At 34.4% G+C, this 13,682-nt stretch overlaps 1 protein-coding gene across 2 annotated transcripts in view; it reads left to right on the forward strand.

The window, feature by feature from the left end:
• The window catches only part of pou6f2 (POU class 6 homeobox 2), a 113,970-nt gene that overhangs the window by 22,100 nt on the left and 78,188 nt on the right, over positions 1 to 13,682 (forward strand). For both annotated transcript variants that reach the window (XM_051882396.1, XM_051882397.1), the window contains one exon: positions 7,152 to 7,374. In XM_051882396.1, the coding sequence (XP_051738356.1) occupies positions 7,152 to 7,374 (223 nt within the window). The remainder of the gene's footprint in view (positions 1 to 7,151; positions 7,375 to 13,682) is intronic.

Genomic DNA, 13,682 nt, shown 5'->3' on the forward strand with positions numbered 1-13,682 from the left:
TTTTGGGTGAACTAACCCTTTAATACCAGTTACAGCGCAAAATAAACACGACTAAACATCTGAAGGTATATTAAAATATACAGTACAACTTACCGAAATCCGTATTTCAACAGTGTTTCAACCTCGGAAAGACGTCAATGAAACAGCTTGTAAACAATGTCACGTAACGTCACATTTACCTCAGAAAAACATATTTAGTGACCATAAACTCATTAGTCAGCTAGAAAAGTGAACTCTAGAAAGCAACATTCTGATAAATATAGCTATGCACCATTACATATTCATTATCATTTTTAACGTTCTTCAATATTTAATGCATGTTTGAATAAATCAGTTATGACAAGCGCGATTTAAATGTTTATATTTTTTAAAAAAACGAATTGGAGTAGAAATATGATTATGTAATTCTAAACTTTATTTATAATAAAAACATCATTGAGTGTAATTTAAGTGTTTGTATATAAATAAGTTAATTTAACCTTTAATATTATTATAGTAGTACCAACTGACTTACATGTGTAGTTTACAGCATTAGTTGAGAGATTATACTAAGAAATACTACATCCAAAATAATCGATATCGAATTGAATCGAAACGAAATCGTAATTGTAATTTAATTGAATCGAATCGAAAGCATGTGAATAGTAATCGAATCGAATCGTGAAAATTGTGTCAATACCCAGCCCTACAAAAAAGCATTAACTTCCGAGTAGTACAAATGCCATGACATTCTACACAATGACATGATGTACATACGCGTTATAGCATAGGACATAGCGTAGTACGTCATGGCGTAGTGTAGAACATGTGTACTCCTTGCACAGTATTGAGATTTACTTGTTGGGCCTTAAAGGGATACAGTAGTTCACCCAAAAATGAAAATTCTGTCATCATTTACCCAACCTCATATTTTTCCAAACCTACACTGTAACTTTTTTTTCTCTTGATCAGAAAAGAAGATATTTTAAATAGTGTATTTATATTCCATGCAGTTACAGTAAATGGGGGGGCCAAAGTTCTGAACTTTTAAAAATGGACAAAAGCACCCTAAAAGTATTATAAAAGCTTTTAGTACATATGACTGATGAAATGAATAAATGTATGTTGTTATTCACTGATAATCTTTCTCTCTGCTGAGTCAGTGAGTTGAATTTGAGAAATCAATTCAACCAATTTAAACTGGTTTTGAGTCAGAATCAAACCAATTGTTAAAAAAGAATGTTCACTAATTGGACATTGAATACATTTTGACATGTCCATGAGAAAAATAACAATGAATAACACCTTTTAGTTTCTCACACATATCTATCAAATGGCTTCTGAAAACTTATAGATGGTGTACAAGTCATATAGACCACTTTCATGATGTTTTTATCCTTTTGATACTTGAAAAACCTCATTCCCATTCTTTGAAATTGTATAGGAAAAAGCACAGATAACTCTTCACATTTTTTTTTTTTCTGCAGAATAGAAAAGGTATATATTTTTAGAATAACATGATGGTGATTTTTGTTGAACTATTCTTTTAAGGAAAAAAATAAAAGATACATTTTGAAGACTTTATGATGACTTCAGGGACCATACCATCCAACCCAACACCTAACTATTGTCCCAATAAAACAAATAGATACGCACATACTTGCAGAAAATCAACTGTGGTCTTTTTTAGGATGAGTAGAACAAACAAGCTCTTTCAAAAGATGGAGAATGATCATTGTCTGTTGCCATATCCAGCTCAACACACCACAGCGATGTCCAAGCCCTTGTCTTCTCGTTCCCCTGAGCTCTGCCTTAATAGATGAACCCTGTCAGGACAGTCCCACAGAAACAAACACTTTTCAGCCACACTGCTCTCTCTCTGTGCCATGGCCAATTCCCTTGTTTCTGGATCAATATGTTTTGATGGATTCTCACTCTAGAGACGGATATTGTGTGCACTGCCATTACGGAACTGGATCAGTAAGAGGGCAGTTAGCCCTACATGGGTCCGACTCTTTCCTGTGCCTCTGGCTTCATTCGCACACACTGCTATCAGTCTGATTACAAGTAATCTTTCAGCGTTTCCTCCGCTGAGCCGTTCCCTCCGTTCTTCTTATTAGAAAGAGGGATGAGATGGGTGGGAGGGGTAGAGAAAAGAAAAGGGTAATTTAATCCCAAAAGCCAGATCAAGAAGGTATGGCATGTTGCTTATGGGTCAAAGGTTCTTGGAGACTCATACATTCAGTACTGATTCTATTAAATTAGTCTTTTTAATGATTTCTCATATTTTATCATGCCTTAACATTAAGATAAGTTAATTAACATGTCTTTTAACAATCCTTATACATGTTCCTTGTCGTATTGCGTACAATTAATCAAAGTGACTTCCTAAAACGACTGAGGTCACCAAGCCCTCCAACACCCACTTTTCACGATTCGGTTCAAATCTAATGGATAAGATCAAGTTCTGCCCTACATTTTCTGAATGAATATCCAATTTAACTCGAAAATACAATACAATGTCATTTCAAATGCTGTTTCACTTCAACTTTAACAATGAAGTATAATTTATACAACATTTATGTTAGAATGTATGTTTAAGACAAAATTATACGGTAGCAAAAGAAACAATTTTACATAAAAAAAAACAATACTGAGCTTTTATAAAATACAGAATGCACATGTACAATGAAAAACAAGATCTTCAACAAGAATCCTTTCAACTATTAGTATATGTATTTTAAATATGCCACAATATCATTGAAAAGTGTATTTAGTGTATGTAAATGGACATTTAGGAGCAGCGACGTGGTAGCGTGACTTAAACATCCCAAGGGTATTTTGAGTGAGGAGTTGTTCAGCCATTTTAAAGTGTGTTTTGATCCTGGGGGATCCCATTTCACAGACACGCTGGGGTTCAGATCAGTTTGTCAGCTGCCTTGTCGCTTAGAGAGAGGGCTGATGGGAAAACTGTGTGAGCCATTAGTGAATCTAACACGAAAAAAGAACGAGAGAAGATCTGGTTTTCATGCTGAGTCAAGGAGTATATGGCCCTCCCATGATTCCTGACACAGGCGTTCTGCTGGACACAACACAATAGTTTGAATTCCTTGGCAAAAGCCCATGAAAATGATAACAACTAAAGTTTTATTTTATCACAGTTAGATTTCCTTCCGCCAGCTGTCGTCATGTTCATACAGGTGTCCTATAAAGTAACCACAGTTGTAGTTCATCACATTATCTATGAACATGTTCAGCTTATGTTTGATGACCAGAAAAAAAAGTTTAAAAAGTATCTTATTTTATTTGGACAAAATCTAACTTGTTTCAAGTACATAAATAAATAATTATTAAATAAAATAATAAATTCAAGTTTTTCTATCAAGGAGATATTAATCTATTCATTTCCATACTTGGGTGCAATCTCTTGCTTTTTCCATTTTTCTCAATAAATGTGTGTTTTATTTTATTATTGATTACTGAAAAAAAAGCTATGAAAATCACCAGATACTATGTAATCTCATAGCAGATGGAATATGATTTGTGATGAATATGAAACACGGACTTGCCTGATTTTTAAATGTTTTCATAAATATCTGACAATGGTGACAAAAGTAGGGGCACAGCTGTAAAACCTTATAAAAGAGGTATATTTTTATTCATTTTTTTCTTAGTATTATTAATAAAATCTGTATGAAGTATGAAGTTATGAGGACAGGTAATTTTAAGTGTCATGATTGAAAATTTAGCATCTTCATTTCAATCAAATAAAGAGTAAATGAAATGAAATTACGGTAACACTTTAGTATAGGGAACGTGTATTCACTATTACCTACGACTTTTCCCTCAATGAACTCCTAATTTACTGCTTATTAATAGTTAGTAAGGTAGTTGTTAAGTTTAGGTATTGGGTAGGATTAAGAATGTAGAATAAGGTCATGCAGAATAAGGCATTAATATGTGCTTATTAATTACTAATAAACAGCCAATATTCTAGTAATATGCATGCTAATAAGCAACTAGTTAAAAGACCCTAAAATGAAGTGTTACCGAAATGACATATTTATCATAAGAACATTCCAGTGATCATCTCTGATTAATTTCAGTGCAAATGTTTAAAAATAAATGAATAAATAATGACAGGTGAAGTTGTGGGACATGTTTTGTACCAGGTCTTAAAAATCAGTGGTATGTAATTGTGTCACAGAGCCTATGAATTAACATAAAGATATCCTCATATTATATATATATTTTCTGGTTAACCTGCATCATACCAAATGGACTCTATAAATCTATGTGTTCTATAAAGTTTGCCCTAAGCTCTAAGTTAGGGGCCAGTTGCATATACATAGTTGCTAACTTGAGAATGTGTCTTAAGAACTAGTCTGACCAACAAGCAGTTAATCAGTCTTACTTTTTAAAATTCAAATTAGACCAATCTACCTTTTTATGTAACTAACTTAAAGTTATAACCAATCTTGAAGAAAAAAAATTAGATGACTAACTTGTAAGACTAGTCTAAGGAGTTTCTGCAACCAGTTTTAGTCATCTTCAGACTGATGGAGGCTGTTGAGCTCTGTTGTTTACGTCAAGTGCCTTTTTAATAATTTCCTCTGTACTATGAGTGGAGTTCAGAATGGGCCATTAAGAGTTAGTTAATTTGGACGAAAATGCCAAACCCAGTGCTATAGACAAATTTCATCCTTTGAAATAATTCAGACAAAGCCACACTAAAATGGCTACATTTTTTTAAAGGTACAATTAACTACAGTCCTGAAATAAACATGTGGGTCATTGAGGTTGTCTTTAATTTAACCCTTTGTTTATAGATTGAAGAACAATCTACCTGTGCCAAAAATATTTTTTCTTTGATGCATTGGCTTAAATTTATGGCAAAGCCTGATCTCATTATACACACTACTGTTCAAAAGTTTTTCTTTTTTAAATGAAATAAAATAGTGAGAATAGGATACTTAATAAAAAAATGTTTCGACCCCAGACTTTTGCACCGTATAGTGTATATTCTTAACTCTCAAGAATATGTCAACATATGGATTTCTAAACTGACTTATTCAAAAAGCAAAGATTTCAAGCATGGGCACAGAGGCAAACCAGGCAATGGCATTCACTTTGAGATTGAGATGAGATGCTGGCAGACAATCTTTGATTTTGTGCCTCAAATAACCAACATCACACACACTTAAAACAGCAAGATTAAGCATGTCACACAGCTATGTCAGAAGAGTCTTTGTTGTCGTCCTTTGACTGGTTAATTGATTTTTTTTTTTTTTTTTGCATTCTTTTTATGTCAGTGTTTAAAGTGAATGAAATGACAAATGACATCTCTCAGTATGTTCTATAAGAAGGTTTTTTTTGTCTTTTTGACATTCTTTTTGTCTGTTTTTTCCATTTAGATGGAGAAAGAATAATTAATACTGTTGTTTTATGCTGATTACCAATAGATTTAAGATGTTGTCGTAAATGAAATGTTAAAGCAACGAGTAAAGCCTTGTCTTATCACACAGAAGTCAAATAAATCAGGGAACCACTTTCAGTTTGAAAGTTTTCTCTAGATCCTCCCATATAGAATAGTTGCACCTCATATCTTTTATAGTCATTCTATTCCATTTTTTCATTGTGTTTAAAAATTAGGAAAACTGCATCGTGCCAGAAATTATTGGCCTTCTACTTAACTTTAAAGTCCTCAGATTAAAATTAATGTTGATCCAAACCTGTATAGCTTTCATTCATCTGTGGAGATCTAAAGAGTTTGAGAATTTATAAATTTATAAACACTGTTGTCAGTACACAAACTCACCACTGAGGAAACAATGCTTGAATAATCAGACTTAAATGGAAAAGTCCTCAGTAGTACTGTACGGTTGACTGTACAAGATCAAGCCAAAGAAACAGCAATAAATTACTAAATGGGAGTGATCATAATGTAGCCAATGTGTAAAAATGAGAGAGAGAGTGAGAAAATTGTAGGAAGGAGTAGTAGCACCTTGTATCTCCATTTTATTTTTTCTCTTCATAAATCATTACCAATGGTCACCCTTTATGCCTGTCTGTGGGTTTTGCAAATATGAAAAGTATTAAGAATAACTTGTGACTAAAGCTCTTAACTCCATTGGATCCTCAAACTGTCAGTAAAGCCTCATAACCCCACCCGCGCCTCAAGAAACACTATATGTTTAATGTTTATGCTTATGTTTTATGTGTTTGAGCGGAAAAGAGTCTAGCATTTGTCGTTGTGTGATAGTCAATATTGTTTTAGATAACCTGTGCAAAGCACTTTTATAAAAGAGATTTTGGCAAAACAACAGAAAAAACTGACTGCCCACATAGCTATAATAAACTTTATAACCTGTAAGAAAACATAATTCGATGCACTTACTGCCCCAGATGCGGCCCCATTCTAATGACGGAGAAATCACTTATGTCTGAAATCCTTCGAAATTTCTCAGGTCAAGCTCCATATGTCCGTATAAACTCTAATGCTGGTCCATAACTCCAATGTAACTCCATATGAGCTTGATTTTGGTAAAATGTTAATGATATAATAATAACACATGCAAGTGTCTGACCTTATATAAAGCCACAATATTAACTTTTACAACAGTGTTTAATTATTTAAAAAATTTTTTTTTTTTTTTCCCCATTTCCTAAAGAGTAGCAGTTTTGGACATACATGGTTTTCACCCAGAAGTTACAATATGTATATATATATATATATATATATATACTGTATGTATATAAACTTTAATGCTGGTCCATAACTCCAACTTAACTCCATATGAGCTTGATTTTGGTAAAACATGGTTTTCACCCAGAAGTTACAATATGTATATATATATATATATATATATATATATATATACTGTATGTATATAAACTTTAATGCTGGTCCATAACGCCAACTTAACTCCATATGAGCTTGATTTTGGTAAAATGTTAATAATATAATAATTACACATGCAAGTGTCTGACCTTAAAGCCACAATGTCAACTTTTACAATACAGTTTAATTATTTAAAAAAAAAAAAGGGGGGGTTTTTCCCCCTCATTTCCTAAAGAGTAGCGGTTTTGGACATACAAGGTTTTCGCCCAAAAGCAACAATATATAAAATTATAAAATATAAGTCATACATTGAAAAACTCCTCTCTTTCAGTCTCTACTGGTTGCTCAGCAGCTGGCATCGGCAGTTAGTGGAGTGATGTCCGGTGGAGCTCCGGGTCTGAACCAGCCCATTCTCATCCCCTTTAATGCTGGTGGGCATCTGGGTGGACAGCAGGGCCTGGTTCTCTCTCTGCCCACTGCTGCCAACATACAGGGCCTGGTGGCAGCCGCTGCTGCTGGTGGCATCATGACACTCCCCCTACAGAATCTGCAAGGTATGAGTACTTATTGTTCAGTATCAAAATTTTTTGTAATTATTATTATTATTATTATTTTTTTTTTTTACCACAAATTATTTAATTAATTAATCATTTGTTTTTTTATTTATTTTTTTATTTATTGAGATTTACATAAATAATGCTAACAGTCTATTTTAATTCTTTTAGTGGTCATCAAATGCACATCCTATGAATATATTCTTTAGCTTTTTGTTGTTTATTTATTGATTTATTGATTTATTGGATATCATGAAAACGTTCTTTGGTATACAGCATTCGGTTCTCTACAGTTTGTTGTGTTTTTGGGACTCATAAAAGTAGTGCCATCTCAAAGTACCATCACCCCAACCAAAAAATACATGTTTAAGATATACCTGCGGAAAGTGCTCGAAAAAGGCAGAGGACAGGAGGATCAGAGCGATATAGGCGGGGAAAGTAGTTCACATTCATTACAGGTCAGCGTTTTGCAACGAAGCGCAAAAGCACTTTAAGGCTCTTTCTTCTTTCAGTAGGAGTATTCACTAGCATGCTTGTGTCTTCTCCTCTTTACCTCTATCTCTCCCCCTCCTCTTTCCTTCCGTCCACACATCCATACTTCTCCTCGCTTTTTAAACTTTAATGCACGAATGTTCTCTTTTGATCATAGTTGTAAATGGTTTTCATTTTAATGTTTAAAACATTGTCTCTTTTATACCATTAGATTGAGGGGTGGAAGGGGGAAACCATCAGTCATAAATCTTAGATGAGGTACCTTCTCTAATGCCTGACTAAAAAATGATAGGTTATAAATTTGAGTGCATGTAAAATAGCACGTTTTCCTTTTTCGGATGTGGAGGAGGCTGAAGATTAAAATAATGCACGGCAGGAAACAGGTTGTCCCGAAGAGATGGATGGATGGATGGCTAAAATAGTGGGATGGAGAAGAAGTCTCTAATGGACACAAACATGCATAAATAAAAACACGCATCAGAGCACGTCTAGGCTTTTAATAAATGCTCACATGGGCTAAATAAATATCTAAAATTTCCCAGAATTCCCTCAGTCACAATAATGTGCCTGTGGGGCCTGCTTCGCATTTCGAGGACTCTCTAAAATAGATACTATAAAAGAGGTTCTTCGTTGCAGTGAATTTTAATGGTCCATTAATTGTCTGTCTTAACTGGACATTTACTTTTTATGCTTGTTCAGCAACAATGTTGTGAGTGAGTCCTTTTTTGTCTGAGATTCTTTTTTTTTTCAAGTGGTCATGAACAGTGGAGTCTTAAAGTCTGAGACTATGTGGAAAGTCTGGGATTAAAAATATTATTTAAACTTGGTGCAAATGATTTTCATTTTTTGTAAAAAAGTTAAAAAAAAATTCAAAATAGAAGTGGTCTGAGACTTTTCAACACCACTACCCTGAACACTTAAAGGGATAGTTCACTGACAAAAGATTCATGTTGTTCCAAATTTTTACGACTTCTGCAAAACATTTTGAAAAATGTCTCAGTGATTTTCCCCACATTCAGTTAAAGTCAACAGGGTCCAGTGTTGTTTGGATCCCAACATTCTTTAAATGATTTTTTTACATTCTGCCGATGTAAGAAATTCATACAAGTTTAGAACAACATGAGGGTGAGTTAATTTTTGGGTAAACTGTCCCTTTAAGTACTTCTTGCACTCAAATCATGAACATTGACATTGTGTTTATGTGTGGTGCAAATGCAAACAGAAAAGTCCTCATCCTAAAAAAATACCCAGTGACAAACTAGTGTGAATTATTCTGACTAGGCCTCTCAGTTTTAGAATCAGAACCTGGGGGATTCTCCAAGGGCGTAGTGTCACGGGTGCCATGTGACATTAAATGATTTGACTGTGTCTGCTCTCCCTACAGCAAGTGTCCCACAATCCCCCAATCCTATCCCATCACCCCACCCCATTGATGGAAAGCTGCTGGCACAGCGCTTCTGCCAGACAGTCTTAGTTGAGCGGTGAGCTCAGCCCCCCAGGCCTGATTAATCACAACCTGCAGAGATCTAGACCTCAAGTACCAAAAAAAGACACAGAGACACATAGGGTGCTTGTGTAGTATGTTCTAATTAACTCTAGATCAAAAACTCGAAGGTGAAGCAGACATGCCATTTTTTATACGTTTTAATAGAAAGTCACACTAATGAGGAGCAAATAAGATAATAGCTCATGTCAGGGTGAGAATTCAATTAAAATTTGTGAGTTTAAAAAAGTAAAAAGTAATTTATGATGTCATTATCTCGTGGATGCTTTGTGTCTATCAGAGCAAGATACCGATTATTTATGCATTGTTGCATCAATTAAACGAAGACCATAAAGTCCTGATGACGTCATCATCAGTACGGTTACACATTCCTAAATAGGGATAGGAGTTGTAAAGAATGCAACACTTTACAATAAAGTTCCTTTTTTAACATTAGTTAACTACATCATTTAACATGAACTAACAATAATAAAAATACTTCTAAAGCATTTATTAATCTTAGTTAAATGTTCCAAACTACTAATACATTAATAAAAACAAAAGTTGTGTCTGTTAATATTATTTAATGGACCTGAGCTAATTTTTATTAACTAACATTAACAATGATTAATAAATACTGTAACAAATGTGCTCTGCTCATTGTTACTAATTGAGCCTCATTTAAAAGTGTTACCTAAAGGGTTCAGTAGTGATTCTAATTCCTCTTTTAACAATTGTGGCTCCTTAAAGGTTCAATTAATGAATAATTAGGAAATAAATATTTGGCAGAAATAAATTTTATGTATTTATTAGTTTATTTATTTGGCTATTTAGCAGGGTCAATGCACATTTTTTTTGTAAATGTGCCAGAATTAGCCATTAACAATTTTTCATCACCCTAAAAATGAAAAATGATATTGAAACTACAAAATTATTAAAAATTATGTAATGCAAAATATATGCAAAGAAAATCTTTTTAAACTGTTAATGCAAAAGGTGTGTTTACATAGACTTTTCACACTTTCTAAAGATGGTAATAATTGGCCTTAACTATATATTAAATAGCAATACTAAAAAATACTACTTGAGAATTACAGTGTTTTTGATTCATTCAAAAGAGATGACTCATTAGAGGCATCCATTACAGTATTCTTTTAAAAACTGGAACTCATTCTGAAAAAGATCATCATTGTAAACATATTGACTTCTTGAACAGTTTTCTTGTCTGCCATTGGTCGGGCAAACATATGGCCCCACTCACTTTTTGTTGGTATTTAGCTTATAAATAATTTACTTATAGTTGTCATACTTACAGTTATATTCACTAGTTTCAGTATTACCTAGTTGCTTATTAGCATGCATATTACTAGGATATTGGCTGTTTAATAGTACTTATAAAGCACATATTAATGCCTTATTCTGCATGACCATATTCTACATCCCATAATCCTACCCAATACCTAAACTTAACAACTACCTTACTAAATATTAATAAGCAGTAATTAGGAGTTTAAGTCAAAAAAGTCAAAGTTAATAGTTAGTTAATAGTTAGAATTGGACCCAAATCTAAAGTGTGACCAAATTCTGTCATCATTTACACGTTTACTCAAAAACATGAGTTTCCAAACATGTATGACTTTCTGTAGAACATAAAAGAAGATATTTTGATAAATGTCTGTTTTTGTCTATACAATGGAAGTCATAATTTTTTGTTTTTTTTGTTTGGTAAGGACATGAGGGTGAGTAAATGATGAGAGCATTTAATTTTTTAGTGAACTAACCCTTTAATGTGTGAAGTGTAAAAAAAAACCCCATCACTTTTAAGGCAAAAGGACATGTATAACTGCAAGAGCCCCTTATGACATCATAGCGCTCACCTTTTCCAAATTAGGAGATGGCCGCCTCACTGTGACCATCCACGTGAGCGTGCCGAGCTGAAGGCTCAGTGGTGCGTGTGCACACCCGCCACTGCGTCTCTGCACTGATGAATGGTCGTCACAGCGATGGGGCAGCTTCATGAAGTTCGGCACGGTCGTCTAAATAAAAGCCTGCGCTTGCGTTACTCCGCGCTCATTTTAAACCCTGGCGCCGCTGTAGCTTGTTATTTTGTCAGGAAGATTAATGTCTGGACATGTCAAGTAAAGAAAGTGAATTCCCTCTTGAACACTATGTGTACGATTCCAGCCGTAACTTGAATAGAATAAGAATCAGCCTCATGTTTGTTTGTCCATCAGACTGTAAACATGGTGTTAGGAATAGAATTAATTATTTATTTTTTAGGAATTGTTAATAAAAAAAGAGATTGGATTTGAAATTATAATGTGAATATATATATGATGCAGGGTGTTGTTTCAAAAAACATGGCAAAATGAAAGTCTGTTTGCTTGACACTGTGACATTTCTTCCTGCCACAAATAACATCGTTTGATTTCATTTGACTTGATATGAGACTTAATGATATGATTTCGCTGTTTTGAAAATTACAAATCCCTCTGTTGTACATTCCTTCCATATTCTGTCTCATAACAAACCAAATGACAGAATGTGCTTCTCCTTACATCAAAGCGTCTTTCAATAAGCTGCAGAACGAAAATAACATCTACGTTGTTGCTCATCAGCTCAGAAAGCCTCAAAACAGGCCTCTCGCAAAAAACATAAGGGTAACCCTCAGATCATGAAATAACTGTCTTTTCATGACCTATGAAAAGGCTTTTTGGAAACATCCTTGTAATACGGCATATTTTCCCTAAAGAGATGTAAGGCAAATGAAAGATCAGTGCTACATTGTCAGCCTACTTTGAGTTAATGCAGAACAAATGTATACTCTGGCTCTTTCATATTCATATTGTAAGCTGCCTGATCGGTGCACATCAGAACCTGCAGCGTAGCGTGTAGGGGGAGTGTGGGGGGTTCTGGGAAGGAATAGTGTGCGCGTTCCCTTTGCAGGAAACATAAAACGGCACTCAGGGATGAGGAGTAATTGCCTGAGTCTCTCCGTGCTCGTAGGCTAATGAGGAACCATGTTGGCTCTAATCACAACACTGCTCCTCTGTCTCAATGAAAGAGCAGTTGTAGTCTCACAGGAATCGCTCTCCTGTCAGACCGGGGCATCGCTTTAGACTGAGTACTGACACAGACGGGGAACTTGAAGCTGCTAACTCACTTAGGTTAGCTAAAAGTAGCCAAGTCAAAGAGAAACTCGAAGCCTTAAGGGTGATAAAGTTGAACACAGGAAAGACAATAGAAAGCTCATAATTTGCTAGTGACTTGTTTGCAACTGAGGTAACAAGAACTGTTACTCTTGCCATATTTAAAAAAAAAAAAAAATACTGCAAGTGAAAGTTAATTTAAGAGACTTTCGTTTCGAGTCAATACTTGCTACAGGAAAGTTGCCTGCTACAGAAAATGATGCCTCCCTAGAGAACATGGGTTTACAACTGACAAGATGATAAAAACTTTGTTTTTAACTAGAACAATTACATTTAATTACATACATTTTTAATAAAAAAGGGCAACACACATATATCTGTTAAAATCTCAAAAATGTGTCGATTTATGACTCTTGAAGACACAGTTTTATCTCCATAAAATGCTTCTTGTGAGTGAGCTGTCCGTGGTGCTGAACTGAACCTGTTCACTTAATAATACTGTGTAGACATGAAAACACTGATATTTCATTATGAGGAAAAGGTAGAGAGTAAAAGACAGAAGAGTCAAGGAGAAAGAGGTTTGATGTACCCTGTATTTGTGTTTTAATGTTCTGCCACCAAAAAGAACATTTTGACTTTTGTGTTTAAGTAACATGAAAGATTAATTAGGTTTCATTGATTGATTTTCTTCAGTAAAGTGCCTTAGCAGTATGTTAAAGGATTAGTTCACTTTAAAATGAAAATTATTCCAAGATTTACTCACCTTCAAGCCATCCTAGGTATATATGACTTTCTTCTTTCTGATGAACACAATCGGAGTTATATTAATAAATATCCTGAAGCTTTATAATGGCAGTCAACGGGGCAAGTTTTAAGCTCAAGAAAGTGCATCCGTCCATCATAAACATACTCCACATGGCTCCGGGGGGTTAATAAAGGCCTTCTGAAACGAAGCGATGCATTTGTGTAAGAAACATATTTTCAATATTTAAAATATTTTCATTATAATGAATGCATTTTCTTGAGCTTCAAACTCGTTGCCCCATTGACTGCCATTATAAAGCTTGGACGCATCAGGATATGTATTAATATAACTCCGATTGCGTTCATCAGAAAGAAGAAAGTCATATACACCTATGGCTTGAGGGCGAGTAAATCTTAGGGTCATTTTCATTTTAAGTGAA

This window comes from Ctenopharyngodon idella, chromosome 23 (assembly GCF_019924925.1).
Source record: "Ctenopharyngodon idella isolate HZGC_01 chromosome 23, HZGC01, whole genome shotgun sequence".
Lineage (NCBI taxonomy): Eukaryota > Metazoa > Chordata > Actinopteri > Cypriniformes > Xenocyprididae > Ctenopharyngodon > Ctenopharyngodon idella.